Source organism: Capra hircus, chromosome 8 (assembly GCF_001704415.2).
Source record: "Capra hircus breed San Clemente chromosome 8, ASM170441v1, whole genome shotgun sequence".
Lineage (NCBI taxonomy): Eukaryota > Metazoa > Chordata > Mammalia > Artiodactyla > Bovidae > Capra > Capra hircus.
Window position 1 is genome coordinate 99,556,409 of NC_030815.1, and position 23,432 is coordinate 99,579,840.

At 43.4% G+C, this 23,432-nt stretch overlaps 1 protein-coding gene across 1 annotated transcript; it reads right to left on the minus strand.

Moving 5' to 3' along the window:
• TXN (thioredoxin) lies at positions 1,246–13,283 on the minus strand. The gene is made up of 5 exons (XM_005684290.3): positions 13,130–13,283; positions 8,954–9,058; positions 8,459–8,518; positions 1,953–2,018; positions 1,246–1,516 (listed from the first exon to the last, which is right to left on the minus strand). The coding sequence occupies exons 1-5, from the start codon at positions 13,151–13,153 to the stop codon at positions 1,454–1,456; spliced, it is 318 nt and encodes a 105-aa protein (XP_005684347.1). The 5' UTR covers positions 13,154–13,283; the 3' UTR covers positions 1,246–1,453.

Genomic DNA, 23,432 nt, shown 5'->3' on the forward strand with positions numbered 1-23,432 from the left:
ATGTCCTAAGAGAACCTGACCTGCCTCCTCCAATCCCCACCTTACTCACTACCTGGCACCCCAACCACCCATTTGTTCAACCCAAAAACCTGGTTCTTTACCTTGGAATCCTGCTTGTAGGAGTCCTTGGATTGTCTTTTCCTAAATGTTGAGTCACTTTCTCTCTCACCTCTCCACCATCTGTGCCCATCTGTTTTGGCCTCATAATATATGAGGTTTCCCAGGTGGTGCTAGTGATAAAGAACCCACCTGCCAATGCAGGAGGAGATGCAGGTTTGATCCCAGGGTCAGGAAGATCCCCTGGAGGCCATGGCAACCCACTCCAGTATTCTTGTCTGGAGAATTCCATGGCGAGAGGAGCCTGGCAGGTTGCAGTCCATAGCATCGCAGAGACATAACTGAAATGACTTAGCACGCACGCATAGTACATACCAGTCTATCAGTCATTTGTTTGCCTTCTAGAATGTACAGGGTGGCAGGGTAATAGTTGAGCATTTGTCCTCTAGACTTATTTGGTTTCGACCTCTGATCAGCCACTGACTAGGGTGGTGCTCCTGTTCAGCCTCTTTGCTCGTTTGGTCACTGGGAAATGGGGAGGGAGTACAGTGCCTAGTTCATAGGATTGTTGAAAGATTAAATTATAAGGATGGTAAGAGGCATATGATTTAATTCTATGATTTTTTTTTTTACTGTACACACATTTAAAAACTGTTTCTGCAAGCATTCCTCAGCCCTTTGCTGTGTCTAGAACAAAGAAACAAGTATTCTTTGAATGAAATAAACAGTAACTTCCACACTCTTTGCCACTTAGGTTGGAACTTCTATCTGGCCTATAAAACCAGTTTCTTACTTAGAATCAAAATTCCCACTGTAATGTTTGCTCACAAGGAGCTCCATTGTGAACCACCTATGAAAAATTCCTAACTGGTAATAGGACTCTGTTACCAAAGTTGGCAGCTCATTGTAACCTGAGACAGGAAATCTCAAATCAGAGATAAACAATTCCTTCATGGGCAGACATCAATTTTGGTCATAAGGATCATTCAGAGAACACAGGAGATATAAAATACTTTGTGCATAAATTTAAAAAACCCCCCAAAACAGAATTTTAACATACTATTGTTATCTGTGCATTGCCCCCAGTAAGATTTTTCTAGAAATACACACAAAACACCCCTTAAACCAGTGGCCTACAAGTTTACCAAAAAAGAATCAAGAACATATGAAAGTAACTAGGACGTTAAATACCATCCAATGGCCGGTTTTCATTTATTCTGAAAACTAGGTAAAGACACGAGACAGGTTTAAAAAGTGTAGAGTTAATATTTTATTGTCACCTATCAGATGGCAGTAAGGTATATAATCTTCATACTTGATCTTTCCTTTGTGTAAATAAAAAAAAAAATTACAAGTTTAAACAGCCAATGGCTGGTCATGTCTTCAGAAAACATGATTAGATTAATTCATTAATGGTGGCTTCAAGTTTTTCCTTATTAGCTCCAGAAAATTCACTCACCTGTTGAGAGAATATTGAATTGCCATTAGAGGTAGCACTGCACCCCTCTTTTGTGTATCAGATACGACTCCAGAATGGGTAGACAGGAAGTATGTGCTTATTTAAATTGTACATCCATGGATAACACTCAAGTTCAACAACAACAAAAAGTCAAGGCTCAATTTTTCTACACAAATACCTCTGAACAAAGATAAATGCATTGTGATATAAATATGAAGTACCAATCACAGGGATTAATCAGCAAATCCCTGTGACTTAACAGAGATTAATTAATAATGAGATGTCTCATTATGTACTTAATGAAGAATGACACATTTAAATATTCTTAAAAGGAAAAAATGGGGATGTGCGTCCCATGTGAAAGGTAAGTCGCTTGTTTGTTTATATGCCAGGCTAGCCTGTTACCCAGCTGGTTTTCAAGGTCAGGTGTACCTACCTTCTGTCCTTTTTTAAAAAACTGGAAGGTTGGCATGCATTTGACTTCACACTCTGCAGCAACATCCTGAGGGGAAGAGAGGTATAGCAAGAAGATAAAAACAAGACTGAGTATTGAGCGCTGACACCCATGATCTAAAACCAGATTCTTTTTCCTGTTACATACCCAGAACTCAACCTTAGGGCTTTGTGTCAATGTTTACATGCCTATACAATGATACAGTGGCACAAAAGCCAAATTGGTTCTATTCTGTATTAAAATTTTAAAATATGTACTCTCATCTTTGAGAGATACTAGCCTCAGATACTATACAGTGACTTAGTTTAACAGAATTATTGTTTTCTTGAAGTGAAGTATGTAGATGATGATCACAGGCTAAAGTTCAGAGTTAGCGAGAGGGACAACTTGTTTACAAAGGACGTGTTCAAGAAGAAAGTCACGGTAACCTACAGGACAGCTCCACACAGACTTTTCTGCTTTTACCACCCCTCACTCTCCACACCTTATTCACACCAGGTTTTGGGGGAAGATTCCATGAAAATGTTTTGGACAAGAGTTTCAAGTGAACAGGTCCATTAGGGATTCAAAACATCAGCTCAGCACTCAGAGAGGGCAGGGGGAGAAATGCAGAAAGAACCATGCACTCTTAACTAACTGCGTGGTCAGCAAAAGCTATGAAGAACAGCAACCAAGGAGGCAGAAAGAACCCTGAGAAGCAGATCGCAGAAACCAAAGACCTTTCACAGGAAAGCAAGGTTGGTACAAACACCGTGGCGTCTTCTAGTCAGGGGTCTGGCAATGAGGAACACAGGAGTTAAAAACAGAGCGGGCCTGAGATTAAGCCACCAGTCAACGGAAGCAGGCTAACTTCACCTCTTCCCCTGAGACTGAAAGAAAAGTGTGGTTTAAATCTTCATGAAATTGCACGTGTACTGTTGCTAGTTTGGGCAGGAAGGGTGGCAGACAACTGCGGTTCTTTTCCTGATAACCTTTACTTTTCTTTGAACACTGGACACCAAGCAGCACAGGGCAGTAAGGCTGCAATAAAATGGCTAGTAATGTACTGAACGCCGGTGCATTCCAGGCACCACTCACTCACTGAAAGCAAGAGTTACACGGACATTAGCAAGAACGTTTGCTTAAAACCATAATGAAGATCGTAACATTTTAATTGTACCAATTCCAGTAATTCAGGATGAAAAACTGGGGTGGAGAGTTGACCAGGAAGATAGTGAGCGGCACATGTCAGGGTTCAGGACCTTGAGGGTGAGTAATCAGGAGACCAGGCTTCCCAGATGGTGCCAGTGGTAAAGAACGCACCTGCCAATGCGGGAGACACAAGAGACGTGGGTTTGTGCCCTGGATTCGGAAGGTCCCCTGGAGGAGGACATGGCAACCCACTCCAGTATTCTTGCCTGGAGAATCCCACGGACAGAGGAGCCTGGCAGGCTACAGCCCATAGGGTCACATAGAATTAGACATGACTGCGCAACTCAGCAGGCATGAACCAGGAGACCTGAAGATTAGAAGGGCAGGGGGACTGGTTTAGCTAAAAGATTAAAAAATGGTTGTCTATGGGATGAATCTGGTCAGAGAGGTTGCTTGGTTCATGTAAGTGCTTTAAAAAAAAAAATCTCTGAACTGCTTGAATATTTGGGAACACTGGCTGGCTCCTCCTAGCACTGGAAAAGCAGCTGCTTACTGGAGTTCCCTCACTCTTAAGTCGCCAGGTGGGTATCATCTTTCATGCAAGCAGTTGGCAGAAGCCTCAGAAGAGGTGGGTGTTAGAAGGGCAATGGGGTTGAAATGGTGAGCCACCCTCTCCCCGACTTCTAATCAGAGAAACATACAGGTGGTACAGCTGACCTTCATCACCCACGAGAGCATGCAAGACAACAGGACGTGGAGATAAGGAAGATGGAGCAGAAGGATCTCGAGCTCACCTCCTCTCCTGAGCACATCAGAGTCACAACTAGCTGCTGAACATAACCATCAAGAAAGACCGGAAGCTACCAAAAAAGATATTCTACATCCAAAGACAAGAGGGCTTGGACACTGATCACAACTTTCAGGTGAGAAAGCTACTCCCAAAGCTTTATGAGCAGAAAACACAGGGTCCCAATCAATGGAAATGGTAGTCTCATTCCTGTTCTCAGATTCTGAATACCTCACCCAGTCAGAGCCTGGCACTCCTGCATTGGTACAACTGCCGAACTTAAAATAAGCTAAGTCATGAAAACACTAATGCTTTTGAGAAAGCTTCCAAGTGTTTTAATCATGTTCATACGTTTTATGTCTTAAAATTGCAGTCTAAGTCTCTACATGATAAATTTTTAGTTAAAGCATAAAGAATTCTCTCACTGGGTATGAAAGTGATGTTACATTGTTCTTCAATCCCCATCCCTGAAAGAGCTGCTAAGGGAATGAGAATATTCATTTTAAAGCTCCTAGATACACATGGTTAAACTACTTTGCAATTCGAATATATCAATTTATCAGTATGTATCATGATTTCTGACATCCAGTTTGACTTTTCATGCAGTTAGATCCATCAGCCCTTCCCTACTCCAATCATTGACAGCATGGGCTTTACTGGATTTTTAATGACCTCAGTTAAGATTGTTGTTTACTTGCTAAGTTGTGTCTGACTCTTTGCAACCCCATGGACTGTATCCCTCCAGGCTCCTCTGTCTATGGGTTCCTCCAGGCAAGACTATTGGAATGGGTTGCCATTTCTTTTCCAGGGGATCTTCCTAACCCAGGGACCAAGGTGCATCTCTTGCACTGGCAGGCAGATTCTTTACCACTGAGCCACCAGAGAAGCCCCAAAAGGTTAGTCTGTAGCTAATATTTAATCTCTATTACCTCTGTGAATGTTTTACTTTTTCTGTTTTCTATTACTTGTTCTATGCACTAATTTGCCCATTCCTATGGGGATTTGAAAAGACACAGACACTTTAAAATTAAGGAGCTACTGTTGAGGTTTTAAAAATATCCTTAATCCTGAGTTGATCACTTGCCTCATTTAAAAACAGAAAGCGAGCCAATCCCTAATGGCACCCCAACTTCCTGCCATAAAAAAAAAAAAAAAAAAAAAACCAATCTGGAATTTACGTATTCACAGCATAATCAGGATACACAACTCTTCCCTCATTCCCCTAAAACCTCCTCAGTGGCTCCTTTATGGTCAAACCCTATTCCACCCCACCCCACCCCTGATCTGTTCTCCATCACCATAGGTTTAGCCAATCTCAGCTTTTTATTAGTTTTTTACTAGTTAAGTATAACAGGGCTTCCCAGGTGGCTCAATAGTAAAGAATCTGCCTGTCAATGCAAGAGCTGCAGGTTCAATCCCGGGGTTGGGAAGATTCCCCTGGAGGAAAAATGGCAACCCACTCTAGTATTCTTGCCTAGAGAATCTCATGGACAGAGGAGCCTGGCAAGATGCAGTCCATAGGGTTACCAAAGAGTTGGGCATGACTAAGCACACATGTACTAAATGTAACAAGGCTACATTTTACCTTAAATTTCTTTTTGGTGGTTTCTAGCTTAGCATTTTGTCCCACATGGTGTAGTGGTAAAGAATCTGTCTGCCAATGCAGGAGACCAGAGAGGTGGGTTACCTACTCGAGTATTCCTGCCTGGAAAATCCCAAGACAGTGGAACCTGCTGGTCTACAGTCCATGGGGCCACAAAGAGTTGGACACTACTAAGCAACTGAGCACGGAGGACCAAAGTACCTTTAAACCTGCTCTTGTCACCTTTTATCAACTCACTCCTGGCTATTCTAATCCAAATGGAGACACGTGGCATCCTAAGTTACTTTGTTTCTTTTAACTTACAAGTATCATACTCTGTAGAGCTGGGAGTAGAGTCTACTCTTAAGGAAATAAGATCAGTCTATGATTTGCAAAAGTAGTATTCACACTTTGCTATGCATACAGAGTTGTTCTGTATGTATACCACATTCTACGTCCATGCCTCTGACTGTCCATTTGATTTATTACACCTGAAAGATAATCTCCTCCAGCTCAAGTGTTTAGAGATTATTCTATTAAAACTAGGTGCTATTTCCCCCCAATCCTATAAACATTAAGTGCCCTGGGTTTGGAGTTTATGGGCAGCAATTATCTGCATAAAAAAATGTAAAAAATATTCATTCCTAAAACATTCCATCTATGATATGATCTAATGTTCAAAATGATGATATCCCTGTTATCCTTCATCTGCATTCTTTACAAGCCAAAATGAGGAGACGGTTTTATCTACAGTGTTCCAAAGCAACCAGAGGATCCACTCCTGGAATCTGTAAATTCCACGGGGAATAATTCGTGGCATGACAATGAATTGCTTTTTGTTTGCATTACTTCCCTTGCTAATTCTGCTGACTGACCAGGTGTGCAGGAACAGACAGACTGTTACTGTGTGTATCGGACAACCTAAGAGTTCTGGGATTCAGTTTTGATTCAGTTTTTAATGCTGCAGAAGATTGATAAGGCTATTTAGATGGTAGAAGAGTAGTCACTAAAGAGTATGAACAAAAAACTACACGTTACTCAAAGCGCAAGGTCAGCTTATGAGAGGGTCATTTTAAGGTCTAGACACTTTCAGGGTGACGATGAGGATGCCAACCAGGCCTAAAGGAGGGACTGTCATACGGACATCTTGGCCTGCTCCACACACCTACTTCCCAGAGGCTCTGGACTGAGGCAGAGAGCATCTGCCCAGGGCCTGGCACAATACTACAGGGGCCAAATCCCCAGGCTCTGCCTCTGACCATTCTTCCTTCTGTGCTGCAGTCTCATCACCTGTGCAGTGGGGGTGCTGATAAAAACACTCCTCCTGGTTACTAGCTGGATGAAATGACCTAATTAATACAGGTAGAGGGCTTAGTGCAGCATCTAGTATGTGTTAGTACTTCCAAATAAAAATGTATTCACTTGATGTCTGATAGGATTAGAACCAGTTTCTCTAGTCCCTTCCAGGTGCCATTTGTACCTGGCTAAAGTGACCAGATTGAGAAAAAAAAAAAAAAATTAGGTTAAAACAAGGAGCAAGATTTTTTTCACACATACTGTCTGCTCTTAAAAAACCCAGGACACACAGAATAACTGTACTTGACAACCATATAAATTCATTCATTCTATACCTGCTATAGCCTGACAGGTGTGCTATGTAAAGGGGAAACAACGGTAAGACAAGGTCTCGGATTCAAAAAAACTGACAGACCATAATGAAGGACAGAAACAAAGATCAGAATAGTCACAGCTAAGCTCACTGAGAGCTTATCATGTACCAGGGACCATTCTGAACACGCACAGGTCTTATAAGATACCGACAACTGCCTTATGACGCTGCATCAATGTGATTTTACAGAGGCTCAGCCCGAGGCACAGAACAGAGCTTTACCAAGCACACACAGCTAACACGGGCCATGATCCTCCCATCTCACAACATTCAATCCAAGAAAAAGGGCAGAACACACCAGGGGAACACAGAGGAAGGGAACTAACCCAATCTGGGCATAGAAGGCAGTAACTAGAGAATTCCTGGAAAGGACGTGAAGTTTACGTCCAGGAGTTTGCCTGGCAAGAGATGAGAAATGTGCTGGGAATAAGCAACGCACTGCAGGGTGGAGCCCACAGGCTTAGGAAGTACTGCCACATCCCCCTTTGTATAGACCCTTCTGGATCTTTAGAATTTCCATGTTTGCTCAGTGAATAAGCAACCTCACAAAGCTGGTAGGGCAGATATTAAGATCTGGTCATAGACAATGGAATCAACGCTCAGAGGCGACAAGGATGAGCCTAAAGCAGAAGTCACTGGGCCAGGACTGGAACCCAGGTCTAGCACCCTTGTTGCCACTTTGTACGTAACCCACGCTCGTCCCTCTGAGGTTAGGTGAACCTGCCCACACACATTTAAATCCCAGCTCTGCTACTTACTGTAACTCTATGGCCAATCTGTTTGTTTTCCCATCTGTAAAATGGGCGATATGGCAGGACCAAGGATTAAATGAATTCATACTTGCTATGCTCTGAGAGGTGGCGAAGGACAGGGAGGTCTGGAGTGCTGCGGTCCACGGGGTCGCAATGAGTCGGACACGACTGAGCAACAATGTGCACAGAACAGTCTGCCTGACCTAAAGTGCTAAGCATATTTCTTTTCTCAGCTCTCTATCAAGGTACCCTGGTGTTTGGTCTTTTCAATTCTATTTGTTGAGCATCTTGGATTGTTAGGTAGACTATGTAGGCTTTTAGAAAGAGGACTAGTAAAGTCAGGAAATAGATGCCTCAATGATTTTGTTTTAGGATGTGATATACATAGCTCCTGACAGCTAAAATTAAGCTTAAAATTGGCACAAGTACCTGTTCTTCTGAAATAAACTTTTTAGCTAGGGTGGTAGTTGTAGTGTGTTTTTTATTTATGAGAACAAGCAATGTGCAATTCAGAGAACAAGGGCAAGGCAAAAAGTTCAGCATTATTCTGGATTTCTAGCCACATACCTGACAGTCATCCACATCTACTTCGAGGAACACCACGTTGGAATACTTTTCAGAGAGAGACTGGAGAATTAAAAAAAAAAAAAATCCACAAAGATTTACCACTGGGTAGTGGCAGTCAACACACTTAAGCTTCTTAAAGGGAAACTTAAAAGTAGGGACTAAAGATGCAGATATTTAAACTAGGGACAGGTAAGCATAAAGGACATTTTCTCTGAATCAAATTCTTCTTAGTATAAAATAATTTAGAACACTGATTTTGATTCCTGAACTTCAAGTAGGGCCCATGTTTCAACTTGAAGAAAAACAAAATCACTTAGACAACCAAATTAAGTTTTGAAAGTTGTCTTCCATGGGCTGTATGTATCAAACTTAAGTTCTAAATTAAGTTGTTATGCTATGACTTTAGATGAAAGATCCAAAATCAAAACCTCTTTCCTCGTGTTGTGACCACCAACCCCAAACAGCTTACAAAAGCAGAAGCTGGCTCATACTTACATGAAAGAAAGGCTTGATCATTTTGCAAGGCCCACACCATGTGGCTGAGAAGTCGACTACTACGAGTTTCTCTCCTGCACTGTTCAAGGCTTCCTGAAAAGCATACTAAGGAGGGAAAGAGGAAAGCTGATGTTAAATTACATTTAATTCCAAAAGCCTTGATAAAACGTGACACAAAGCACAATCTGGAGGTCCTATTTTCAGGGTCTGTTTTTTAATTTAAAAAATGAAAACCAAGCAAATAAATAAACTGAAGAAATCCTACTGTGGTGTGTAGTGTTACTTGCTAAGAATGAAACAAGTATGATGTATACAGTGTATCAATATTCATGTCTTCACAAATACAAAATATTATTTGGTTAATCCACATCCAAACTAAGTAAATGAAAATAAAGACATCTGTATTAAAACTGCTTCCACATCAAATCTAGGTATATAGTAGACATTCATTAAATGCTTATTGATTGATGCAAGGAGTCACTCTTCAACTGAATGCCACAAATGCACAGAATTTTGCAACTAAAACACAGTTGCTTTCAAAATCAAAACTTCTTGATTAAGCTAATTTTACCTATGTTAGAACATTCAAAAGCTCAAAAAAGAAAAAAAAAAAGAAAATAATTTCTCCACACCCTTACACCCAATTACTGTTGACTTTTAAGCATATATCCTTATATTCTTTTTAATGCAGTTTCCAGAATTGAGATCATATTCTTGATTTATCATTAATTTCTGCTTTCATCGTTGACCAACTAAAAAAGTTTTAGTTCTTCATGAAGGGAATTTTGTTATTTTTCATAAGCAATGCTTGTTGAATTCCATCAGCAGAAATGATCAAGAAATTCCTCACCACCAACCTCCCTGAATAATTTACCAATGGTGTTGATACTGTAACCCTAGCAACGTAACATTCTAGTTAACAAGGGACTCATTTTTAACCACAATTAGTCAGCTGCTGCTGACCAAAGCCACGGCCATGAAGAGAGATCAAAACACAAACATCTATATCTGAAGTCTCAGTTTTCTTCAAGGGAAAAGATGCCAGTCACATTGGTTTAATCAAAAACCAACACAACCACCCCCTTGCTTTGAAAGCTAAGAATCAGGTCAGATGTGGTCCAGTAAAGAAGGAAAGTAAATAAAGCACCATTAAAAAAAAATTTTTAAGTGAATTCCTCAGAAGTTAGTTCTCTAGATTTATAATTTCTACCTCATGTTTTAGGGAAACAATTCACAAATGGTGTTTCCCTGGGACGGTAGGTATGGTTTCTGTTTGCAGTTATGCAGGTACAAACCTGCACGCAAAGAAACACACCCCACCTTTGGGTATGACAAGGTAGGGGCACACAGGGTAAAAAGTAGAGAGATCATGTTTCCAAACCATCACCTATATTTTCCAGATGAATTTCCTTCAAAGCCTTCCCTAATGTGATTTTTTTTAGGTTGAACCAGCCATTCTTTACTGCAAGATCCAGGTAAGACAGGAAAATAAGGAATTACAGTGTCCGCTCAGATGAATGCATGATTTTGTGAACATGGTTGGCTTTCAGTCAATACTGGGGAGGTTACTTTCAATCTAGAATATCTTTCAGCAATAAATTTTGGCTTCACTGAACATGAGTCACACAGCCAGGTATAGGTAAGACTTCATGACAAATTCTATTCTCTGGCCACTTAAGTTTGCATCTTACTAAGAAGCAAACCATAATTTCTAGCTTCCAGAAACTACCAGTGAGCACTGATAAAGGTCCCCATCACTGACACAAAGGTTCTGAAAACAAAACAATGCACTCATATTTGGGGCAGATAAATAAGAGCAGCTTCCGGCATCTCTTTTCCTAAACACACCCATTCCAAAGGCAATCAACAAGCCTCAGAGTGGTTTGTAAAGCATTCAGTGAAAGTGCCCGTGTGTTCAAATTAGGAGTTCAAGAGATGGCAGTGGCCATTCTTGGAACAAACTGTTGATTTCTTCTTCCTCACTTTTACAGTCTAGGTATCCCACTTGGATCTGAAACAGACCCCAGTGGTTCTGAACTACCAAAACCTCAGCTGTCTTGGATGACCAATGGCACCAATTTTAGTCCATCAGAATGAAAATCGAAAGTGTACTCAATAGTTAACAAGAAAACATTCAAATCAGCTTACCTTTTGATTGACTCTAGATCATAGTTTTGAAGACCCATTGATTACAACCCCAGATCAGTGCTTTTTCTGAGTAATGAACTTCCTGTCACCCTTGTACATCTTGCCATTAATGAGGGGAGGAAAGTGCCACAACTAAATAGGAAACTAAATATGGCAACTAAAATAGGAAAAGACTGAATTTTGAAAAGACTCTCTCCAGGAATCAATCGATTTTTGGTTTGTAGTTGTATGGATTCTGAGACACATCAGCTAGACCAAAGATTTTTCACTCCTTTCATGGGTTTCAGAGATTCTACTGAAGAAGTCGCCAGCCTCTACAGAGGAACACCCCTTACTCCCCCCTCCTCGCACCGCCCCCCCTCCGCCCTCTCTCGCCCAAGACTGTTACTAGTCATTCAGTTGATACTGACGCCAGGCTTTCCTGTGGCTCATGGTTAAGAAACCAGACGCAGGAAATGTGGGTTTGATCCCTGGGTTGGAAAGATCCCCTGGAGAGGCAAATGGCAACCGACTCCAGTATTCTTGCCCAGGAAATCCCATGGACAGAAAAGCCTAGCGAGCTACAGTCCATGGGGTCACAAGAGTCGACATGACTTCACAACTAAATACACAACCGATGTTGACCCTAACCTGAGGAAACAGCCTCAACGCTGTATAAAGCGTGAGTAACAGAAACATTCATCGAAGCATGGAAAACTGCCTACACTGTCCAGCAATGTCTTCAGTTATTGAAATGATTCCAAAATCTTCTAATTACACAGAAAGAGTTCAGACTAAATGTGACCACACACACCTCCCAAATAAAAAACGTCAATTATCTGTGGCTGCTTCTAGGAAACAGATCTCTCTCTTCCCAGATTTCCTACAATGATCTTCATGTTTCTTGATCGTAAAAGGAAAAAAAGGAACCATTAACACTGAAACCTCCATTCCTCGAAGCCAACCTCAGACCTGAACCAAGTTCGGGCACTCCACTCGCCTTTCCCTTCTTTACTGGGGTGGGAAGTTTTCTCCCACTGACTTTTCTGACTCTAGATTAGCATCCATTTCTTGGGGCGGGGGGCGCGCACAGTACACCAGACACTCTTAGGCTCTGAATTCTCCGAGCAGGAGAGTATTAAGTGTGCAATAACTCTCGATATATGCAACACTTTTTGCCTTGGGCATTCCTAAAAGGACACAACCGCCGTCGAGCACATAGCCGGGCGCGGCCGCACCCAGGAGACTTCGGGCTCCAGCGAACCCCACAGACAGAGAAAGAATCCCAGATGGGTAGGGCAGTGGAGGCCCCCGGGCCCAGCCTTGGGGACTGAGTCATTCCGAAGCCAGCGCTGCCGGAAACACGCCCCTGCGTCGCAGGAGGAGGAGTCCCGAGGGCGCGGCCCGGACTTCACTTCCTTGCCGCCACCTGGGCCACTAAAGCCGGACTCGTAGGGGTTGGGGTGGGGGTGTCTCCAGCCCGGAACCGCCCCTTTCACGCGGCCGCAGCACGCGTCACCTCTACTGCCCGGCAGCCGGGGGAGGGGGGTCTCCGGCCTAGACCCGCTCCCCAGGGAGCTCACTGCATCCAAAAGCGCGGGTGGATCACGCGGCTCCACGAGGAAGGAGTGGCGGCCAGCAAGCCCGGGCTTTCTTCAAGAAGCCCTCCACCTCCTTGCCCAGGCCCGTGTCCGGATAAAGATGGGGGGCCTAAGGCAGCCTCCCTCCATCCTCTACCCAATCGCGGCTTCCCGGCAAGAGGGGTGGCGGGGTCGCAGTGGAGGACTCCCGGGCGCTCTCCGCGCGCGTGCATCCTCCAGACACACTAAGTCACCTGGACAGGGAAGCCTGTCCGTCTCCTCCCTTCCTCCAGGGAACGCTCCACCGTCCCGGGCGCGCCCAGGCCCGGGCTTCCCGCAGTGCAAGGCCGAGCCGCCGCGTCCTCTTCCCCGAGGGATGCAGAGGGGCGGACTGCCCACCTTCGGCCCACCGCCTACCCCAGCTGCCCGGAGCTTCGTGCTGCGCCCTGGCATGCCCCGGAACGCGTACCTTGCTCTCAATCTGCTTCACCATCTTGGCAGCTGGGGGTCTGACGAGCGACCTGACAGTGCAAGCGATGGAAACGGATGCAAGGCGCCGGACGGAGCTTAGCCAGCTCGCAGCCCGCTTTCCCTTTATAGTAACGGTGGGCGGGGCGGGCGGGCGCGCGCGGCGTGCGTGCGGCGGGGACGCGCCCGCTCAGGCCTCCCGCGCCCGCGCCGGCGTCAGGGCTAGGCCCCGCCTCCCGAAGCCGCCGGGTCGGGGCGGGACGGCTGGCGGGGGCGGGACGGCTGGCGGGGGCGGGACGGCTGGCGGGGGCGGGACCGCTGGCAGGGGCGGGGCCGGGACCCCTGGCAGGGGCGGGGCCGGAGAGGCTGGGCGGGCGCGAGCGCGGGCGAGGGGCGGAGCTCCTGGGAGTCGTCTGGGCTCGAAACCTTCGGCATCGTCAACCTGTACCCCACCTGCGAGTGGGAAGGCGGGAGGGCCATCAGGTGACTTAAAGGGCGCATGCCGGCGGCCACTCCCTGATCTAGAGGGTCACCTGGGAAGGAGCCAGCCAGACCTTAATCGGACGCGCCCAGAGAAGAGGCCATTTACGGTTTCTCGGAAAGACCCGCTGTACCACCGCCCCACAGTCTCGCGAACCCCCACAAAATGCTGAGTAACGATAACCAGGAAGTGTCTCTCGGTGTGAGCCCCCACTCGCCCTCGCCGCCTCCTTATCCGGAATGTACCGCGACGGTTCTCCTGGTTCCTTCTTCCTGTCCTTTCAGGAACCTGCTGTTGCATCATGACACAGCAGTTTAGTGCCACTGTGAACCGACCGGGCTCCTGCCCGGTAGCGTTGATGCTGGTCGTTAAGTCCTGCGGAAGTGACACAGTTGTGACCCTGAGCAGGTGACTTCCCGGTTCCTCCGATTTCCTTACTGTAAGATGAGAATCAGGATGGTCCCTGATTCCTGGCGGTGGTGTTTTGAGGATTAAATAAAATTCCTTTAAAGTGATTAGGAGAGTGCTTGACACATGGTAGGCACTCAAAAAATAGTTGCTGCTGCTGCTAAGTCGCTTCAGTCGTGTCCGACTCTGCGCGACCCCATAGACGGCAGGCTACCAGGCTCCCGCGTCCCTGCGATTCTCCAGGCAAGAACACTGGAGTGGGTTGCCATTTCCTTCTCCAATGCTCGAAAGTGAAAAGTGAAAGTGAAGTCGCTCAGCCGTGTCCGACTCAGCGACCCCATGGACTGCAGCCTACCAGGCTCCTCCGTCCATGTGATTTTCCAGGCAAGAGTACTGCAGTGGGGTGCCATTGCCTTCTCCGCAGAAAATAGTTATAATTAATTAAAGATGGGAGCAGTCATTAGTCGTGCTTGGTGTCATGGGGGTGGGCACGCTTGAAGAGTTTATAATGGCATCAGCGTGCGTGCGCGCACACACACACGTGTGTGTACAGAGAAGTAGGCTGTTCCTGCTGACACCTGGTTGCCTGTGGCAGGCTGGGTTTGGCAGGACTGGGCATTGTGGAAGGTGAACATGTGAAGCCAGGAGGGCAGCTGGAAGTGGAAATGGGCAAGCTGTTGAGCTGGAGAGGGGAGTGGAAGTGGGGAGACGGACAGGAGTGGGATGATGTTAGGGCAGGAAAGCAGAGCATGGTTTTTTCAGACGGAGCACTCTGGACGCAGCTACGTCTAGGTGTGATCAGCTGGGATGGTGAAACAGCCCCCTGGCTTCCTTCTTTCTGCTCTTTCAGAGAGGAGGGAAGGAAACCAGAGGTTTTGATCCTCTTGTGCAGTTTCTAGAAGGTTGAGGAACACAGGGCCACGGGTAAGAATACAGACAAGGGACAAATTCTAAGCACAGCCCTCACAGCAGGAGGCTAGGCTGGCCTGAATGCAGCGAACTTCCCGTAGAAAATAAGGACCAGTGGGGCAGAGAAGAGGCCTTGAAGAGTAGCAAGAGCACATTACATAATCTGCTTTGCTGCTGCTCTGTCTTCAGCCCAGCATATAGCTCTGCTTTGGGGCCTATTAGTTGATACATTTACTTAGGAGATGACAATAAATAATTGAGCTGTAGGAAACAGAGGTACAGATATCCATTGACTATCCAAAACTCTCCCAGCTGACACCTCTTTAAGGACCTTTCCAATGTCCAGGACCAATATGGAGGGGGATACAGGGAATGCTACAATTATAGGGAGCAGGTAACTGGGAGTCTAGCACCTGCATTAACAGCCTGGACTTTGCAATTAGATTCCCTGTCCTCATTCCCACTCTACCATTTAGTGGCTGGGTAACTCGAGACAAGTTTAAACAGTCTCTCTGCCTCAGTTTCCTTATCTATAAAATGGATACAATAATAGCCCCATGCTATTAGAAGAGTCAGGTGAGCTAAAATACATGTAAAGTGCTTAGAACCATGCCTGGTACAGAGTCATGGTGGGGGTGTAGTTGCTAAGTTGTGTCCAGCTCCTTGCGACTCCATGGACTGTGGCCCGCCAGGCTCCTCTGTCCATGGGATTTTCCAGGCAAGCATACTGGAGTAGGTTGCCATTTCCTTCTCCACTGGTACAGAGTAAGTGCTATATACACTATGATTACAGGCTATTAATGGAATGGTGACATCCCTGTGGAATGATGGCTGAGGTGGAAGGCAAGACTGTAAAACAGGTGTCAAAGTCTTAAGTGAATTAAGTTATCAGAAAATTTGTAGTGAAGACTAAGCTCTATAATATGAATCAAAAGGAAAAGGATTCTCTCCCCTCAGAGGGTGAAAGAGTATAGGTTAGACTTATCCCTACACAAAGAGGAAGATCTCCTGCTTACAAGCTCATGGGACACTCAAGTCTTTAGTATTTCAGTTGGGACAAGGTGGTAACATTCTGTGGGGAGAGGGAGGTGCAGGGGAATTATTGGGACAGCCCATAAACGGAGGATCTGTTTGTGCAGAAAGGTAGGGGTGAGAAGACAGGGTGTCATGAAGGCCTTTACTTGGGGGAGAAGGGGTTGGTTCTGTGTATTAGTCAGAACTCTCAGGTGTAAGGAGAAATTCCAGTTCAAAGTAAAAAGAATTAGTATCTCATTCAACTCCAGGGGCCTAAAGGTGTCATAAGAGCACCACAGCTGTTTCATTCTCAGTGGGTTCTCCACCTAATATAAGACTTGCCCCTCCAGGCTTAGGTCCCTATTGATTTAGTGTCCTGGAAGAAAGGGCATTCCTCTGCCTTGTTCTAGAAAGTGCCCTGAAGGCTGACCTTATTTGACTTTAGTTGGACGGTGGAGAAGGGCATCAGCCTTGCTTGGACCATTTGTTTCAGCTAGGAGTGAGGAAAATTCGAGGGGTTGCCAGAGAAAGGAGAAATGCGCTTTGGATAGGCTAAAATGGTATTTCTTCATTGTCAAGAAGAGCAGAAATGAGTAGCTTGAGTGATGAGCTTGCTTCAGGTTTCTGGGTCAGCTCTGTCTGAGTTTTCCTGGGGCACTGGAAAACTAGGTTTGCTGTCTTTGTCTAGGTTTGAATTTGAAGGAAATGCAGATCTGGGTCTTCTGAGCAAGCTTTTTCCAGATCACAGGTTTCTCTAAGTGTGGCCTTTGACTGCATCATTCAGTACAGCTCAAGGTACTTGATGATTCAGCAGATTTCCGGACCACACCCAGACAGATTTTACAGAACCACAATCTTCTGAGGGAGATCCCTGGACTCTGCATTTTAAAGCAGGATTCCAGGTGATTAGGTACACTAAGATTTAATAAACTTGCCCTGAGATTTCCAAAGGGAGGCCAGCAACTAGTGATGTGTAAAGACTGAGTCTAGCAAGAGAGTTGAGATGAGGACACAAAAGGGAACATGTAAGCGATCTAAAATTGAGAGTTCAAAATATAATGGTAAAGAAGATGGTTACAGGAAAAGAAACAAATACAAGTGTGGAACAGTCATTCAGTACCAGACCTGGAGCTGGGCATATTGCATCCCTTAGGAGATAGGTTTAATTCTTCCCATTTTACTGAGAAGAAAATCAAGATCCAAGGAGGTCATCTGGTTACAACACATGTGCACCAATTCTTATACTCTGTTCATGAAGGAGAGGAAGTGCCAACACAGTTTTCAAGCCAGCCCATCTACAGATCTTGAAATATCCTTTATGTCACCAGTGAAAAGTATCTAACATTTGTTATGCTAATTTACACACTCTGTAAGGATATTTGAATAGTTTGCAGGAATCCCCTCTAGAGCATCAGTTCCTACTTAGGGATTTTCAGATGCTGATTTAAACACCCCAGGAGTAGACTCCTGATTAGGCACTTCAAGTATTAACTGTTTATATTTTTAAAACTAACAAACATATAAATACATTCCACATTTTCAATGCTAAGTATTTTCATGTAAGTTTCAAATAGTATAATAGCCCCTGTGAGTAGCCTACCCTCTTTACATTCCTTAATCTGGTGCAGTCGTCCCCCTCCCTGTGTCCCTTCTCACTGTGTACCTTGCTGAAACTAGCTGGATTCAGCAGCACCAATATACTGTGAACCTCTTCTCAGATGTTTCTTTTGTCTTACCTGAGACTACTGCTCTTTTCAAGTGTGGGCTCCATGTACATAGGCGCCCAGGAGGTCAAGCAAACACTTCTCCTTGCTCCTTTCAGATTCTCTGTTTTTCTAGAAGCCAGTGGATATCTCTATTCAAAAAAAAAAAAAAAAGAAGTAAGAAACTTGACCTTTACCTTACACCATACAACAAAATAACTCAAAATTTACTATACAACTTCTAGAAGAAGATGTTGGAAATAAATTTTGCAACCTTGGGGCAAATATTTCTTAGGCAGGACACAGAAATTCCTAACTGAAAAAGAAAAACCTAATAAATTTGACTTCATTAAAATGTGAAACCTCTGCTCTTTGAAAAGCAGTGTTAAACAACTGGTGAAAAACATGGCACTAACTGGAACACACACTTCTCCAAAGAAGATATCTAAGTAATCGAAAGTACACAAACAGAAAAATGCTCAACATCATTAGTCATTGGGGAAATTCACAACCACAATGAGACACTCTTGTACCCACTAGACTGGTAACGCCAAATGGAGGTGAGATTGTAGATTAACTGGAAATAATTTTGATACTTTGCTGATAGGGGTGTAAAACTATACAAGTACTTTAGAAAACAGTTTGGTAAGTTTGTTTTGCTTTCCTTTTTTTTTTTTTTTTTAGTTAAACATACATTTAACATATGATCTAGTAATTCCACTTCTAGATATTTACCCCAAAGAAATTGAAACACAAGTCCACACGAAGACTTGAATATGAATATTTATAGCAACTTTATTCAAAATAGCCTCGAAATAAACCCAAAATGGAATGATGTTCTGATACATACCACAATATAGATGAAGCCTGAAAATAAGCAAAGTAAAAATAGTCAGATAGAAAAGGCCATTAGTATATCTGAAATGACCAGAGCAGGCAAATCCAGAGTCCACTAGTGGTTCCCAGGGGTGGGAGGAAGTAGGGGATGGGGAGTGATTACTAATGGGTGTGAAGTTCCTTTTTGAAATCTTGAAAATGTTCTGGAATGGTGATAATTACACAACTTTGTGAATCAATCTGATCACAAGAAATGTGTACCAATTCTTATACTCTGTTCATGAAAGAAAGGAAGTGCCAGCACAGCCCATCTATGTATCTTGAATATCTTTCATGTCACCAGTGAAAAATATCTAACATTTCTTATTCTAATTTACGAACTCTAAGGATATTTGAATAGTTTGCAGAAACTCCCTCTAGAACATTATACTTGGAGATTTTCAGATGCTGATTTAAACACCCCCAGGAGTGGACTCCTGATTAGGTACTTCAACTATTAACTGTTTAAATTTTTAAAACTAATAGCCAAAGCAATCTTGAGAAAGAAGAATCGAACTGGAGGAATCAACTTGCCTGACTTCAGGCTCTACTACAAAGCCACAGTCATTAAGACAGTATGGTACTGGCACAAAGACAGAAATGTAGATCACTGGAACAAAATAGAAAGCCCAGAGATAAATCTGCACACCTATGGACACCTTATCTTCAACAAAGGAGGCAAGAATATACAATGGAGTAAAGACAATCTCTTTAACAAGTGGTGCTGGGAAAACTGGTCAGCCACTTGTAAAAGAATGAAACTAGATCACTTTCTAACACCCCACACAAAAATAAACTCAAAATGGGTTAAAGATCTAAATGTAAGACCAGAAACTATAAAACTCCTAGAGGAGAACATAGGCAAAACACTCTTCGACATAAATCACAGCAGGATCCTCTATGATCCACCTCCCAGAATTCTGGAAATAAAAGCAAAAATAAACAAACGGGATCTAATTAAAATTAAAAGCTTCTGCATAACAAAGGAAACTATAAGTAAGATGAAAAGACAGCCTTCTGAATGGGAGAAAACCATAGCAAATGAAGCAACTGACAAACAACTAATCTCAAAAATATACAAGCAACTTATACAGCTCAACTCCAGAAAAATAAACGACCCAATCAAAAAATGGGCCAAAGAACTAAATAGACATTTCTCCAAAGAAGACATACAGATGGCTAACAAACACATGAAAAGATGCTCAACATCACTCATTATTAGAGAAATGCAAATCAAGACCACAATGAGATACCATTTCACACCAGTCAGAATGGCTGCGATCCAGAAGTCTACAAGCAATAAATGCTGGAGAGGATGTGGAGAAAAGGGAACACTCTTACACTGTTGGTGGGAATGCAAACTAGTACAGCCACTATGGAAAACAGTGTGGAGATTCCTTAAAAAATTGCAAATAGAACTGCCTTATGACCCAGCAATCCCACTGCTGGGCATACGCACTGAGGAAACCAGAATTGAAAGAGACACATGTACCCCAATGTTCATTGCAGCACTATTTATAATAGCCAGGACATGGAAACAACCTAGATGTCCATCAGCAGATGAATGGATAAGAAAGTGGTGGTACATATACACAATGGAGTATTACTCAGCCATTAAAAAGAATACATTTGAATCAGTTCTAATGAGATGGGTGAAACTGGAGCCGATTATACAGAGTGAAGTAAGCCAGAAAGAAAAACACCAATACAGTATACTGACACATATACACGGAGTTTAGAAAGATGGTAATGATGACCCTGTATGCGAGACAGCAAAAGAGACACAGATGTATAGAACGGACTTTTGGACTCAGAGGGAGAGGGAAAGGGTGGGATGATTTGGGAGAATGGCATTGAAACATGTATACTATCATGTAAGAAACGAAGTGCCAGTCTATGTTCGATACAGGATACAGGATGCTTGGGGCTGGTGCATGGGGATGATCCAGAGATGATATGGGGTGGGTGGTGGGAGGGGAGTTCAGGATTGGGAGCTTGTATACACCTGTGGTGGATTCATGTCAATGTATGGCAAAACCAATACAGTATTGTAAAGTAAAATAAAGTAAAAATAAAAAAATAAAAAATAAAAAAGTAAAACTAATGAACATATAAATACATTCCACATTTTCAATGCTGGTGTAAATATACTGGTGCAGGACAGGGAAGCCTGGCATGCTGCAGTCCATGGGGTTGCAAAGAGTTAGACACGACTGACTAAACAAGAAATAAAACAAAAATGGGATAAAGATATTCATGGTGCCTTCACCAAATCATTTAATAAAAATAAATATGCTCTGTGGATTATAAAAGAAGAAAAAGAAATGACAACCCTTCCTACAGAAGTCAGCTGAATCCATTTCCTTACTTTGGAAATTTCATATCTTCAAAAGGCAGAGAGATAAAATATAGGTATATTATCTTTGCCCAGTGCCATTAACAACTGATCTAGAGCTAAAACTGATCCTGACTCTTGTGGGGAGGACAACTTGCTTATCTATAACCACCAAACAACCAGAAGTACATATTTTTTATTTTTTGTTCCTTATCTACATGGATGCTGGTGTGCCACACTGTTCATTGGCACTCTGTTAACAATCCAACTATGTTACAAGGAACCTCAGACATGCAGACGATACCACTCTAATGGCAGAAAGTGAAGAGGAACTAAAGAGCCTCTTGATGAGGGTGAAAGATGCAGTAAAAAAGTTGGCTTAAAACTCAACATTCAAAAAACGAAGATCATGACATCTGGTCCTATCGTTTCATGGCAAACAGATCAGGAAAAAGTAGAAGCAGTGACAGATTGTATTTTGGGGGGCTCCAAAATCACTGAAGATGGTGACTGAAGCCACAAAATTAAAAGACACTTGCTCATTGCAAGGAAACTATGACAAACCTAGAAAGCAGATTAAAAAGCAGATGTCACTTTGCCAACAAATGTCCGTATAATCAAAGCTATGGCTTTTCTAGTCATCATGTATGGATGTGGCGAGTTGGACAATAAGGAAGGCTGAGCACCAAAGAATTGATGCTTTTGAATTGTGGTGTTGCAGAAGAGTCTTCGGAGATCCAATCAGTCAACCCTATAGGAAATCAGTCCTGAATATTCATTGGAAGGACTGATGCTGAAGCAGAAACTCCATACTCTGACCACCTGATGCAAAGAGCTGACTCATTTGAAAAGACCCTGATGCTGGGAAAGATTGAAGGGAGGAGGAGAAGGGGACAACAGAGGATGAGATGGTTGAATGGCATCACCGACTCAATGGACATGAGTTTGAGTAAATGGTGATGGACAAGGAAGCCTGGCATGCATGTCCATGGGGGTCACAAAGAGGCAGACAGAACTTAGCATCTGAACAACAATATGCGTAAGAATCCTTACCAGCAGATAACCTTTAAGGGAAGAAAACTGAAGGCATGAAGGAATTTTACTTGGTTGGAGACTCAAGACATAAAAGAAATAAGATTTCATTTGAAACATGATTGTCTAGGCTGTCTAATTCTAGAGCTCTTCAGTAATCACTTGACTAAAATTAAGTAATTTAATGGTTCAACAAATGCATTTAGAATTCTTCCTGATATTGATAACTTTGAGGGTACAAATCAAGATATCACAAGCAAAGATGTAAACACATTATCAGTTGGACTTTTCCGTTACATTGGCCTTTACCTTTTGTTTGTCATCGTCTCTCGGCACACATTTGTGAGGTCCATGTTCTCTCATGATCCTCCTCCCAAAAAAACAGGGTTAGTTTTTAATTAGAACGTTTATCAGCAAAGGTAACTAGAGAGATCACAATACTTAAAAATAAATCATTGTAAGTAACATTTACTGGTGCAAGGTCATCTTTGTTTTGCTCATAAAGGATATCTTTACTCCAATAAAGCACTTTCTTCATTTCTACTTCACTGCTACTGCCCTCCAGACCACTGCTCTTACCCGGACCACAGCCGTACACTCAGGACTCAGCCCACTCTGACCATGCTTGCTCCCCTATGACCCATTCCTTACACAACAGTATGTACTTGCTCAGTATCTGAGCAAGTCATTCCTCCGCTTGAAACCCTTTATATCGCCCACAGTTACAAAATGGGAAAACAGATTTAGTTGTGCAGCTCTGATCAGACCTTGTCAGGAGCCAAGATTTCCTCATAAAAATACAAGGACTGGGGAATAGGGATTTTAGCTCTACTTACTTTAGATCCCTTTTTGTCTCTTTTCTTGATGGCAGAAACCAGTAACTACTTTGTCAAATAACAAAATGTCATGTTATATGGTACCCATTTCCATGCTAAAACAATTTCCAAAGAACTATGACACACTGAGCCTTTTCTCCCCTTCAATATCCGTTTCGCTATGTACAAGAAACTTATTTTAGTGTTACTCACACTTAGTCATTTTCTCAGGAAATTCATTTAGAAATCCATTTGTTTTTCTAGAGAAATCTGATAACTGAAATATAAAATCCAGCACAGCCCCATTTGCCCATCCCCAAATGAAACTCCAGTACTTTGGCCACCTCATGCGAAGAGTTGACTCATTGGAAAAGACTCTGATGCTGGGAGGGACTGGGGGGCAGGAGGAGAAAGGGACGACAGTGGATGAGATGGCTGGATGGCATCACTGACTCGATGGACGCGAGTCTGAGTGAACTCCGGGAGTTGGTGATGGACAGGGAGGCCTGGCGTGCTGCAATTCATGGGGTCGCAAAGAGTCGGACACGACTGAGCGACTGAACTGAACTGAACTGAAATCAAACAAACCAGCTGTGTCAACTCCATTTACTTTTGAGTGGACGGCAGCGTTTTCACTTTCTGAACATTTTATCACAATTACTCATAGACCTCAAATGCATACAGTTATATTGAACTTTAAGCCATTCTCTCCTGAAAACAAGCCATGAACT

Coding starts and splice junctions, on each gene's coding strand:
- TXN (XM_005684290.3), bottom strand. CDS start 13,153: ATGGTGAAGCAGATTGAGAGCAAG. Junction 8,519..8,953: donor TGATCAAGCCTTTCTTTCAT/GTAAGTATGAGC, acceptor TTAATTCTCCAG/TCTCTCTCTGAAAAGTATTC. Junction 1,517..1,952: donor TTTTTAAAAAAGGACAGAAG/GTAGGTACACCT, acceptor TTCTCTCAACAG/GTGAGTGAATTTTCTGGAGC.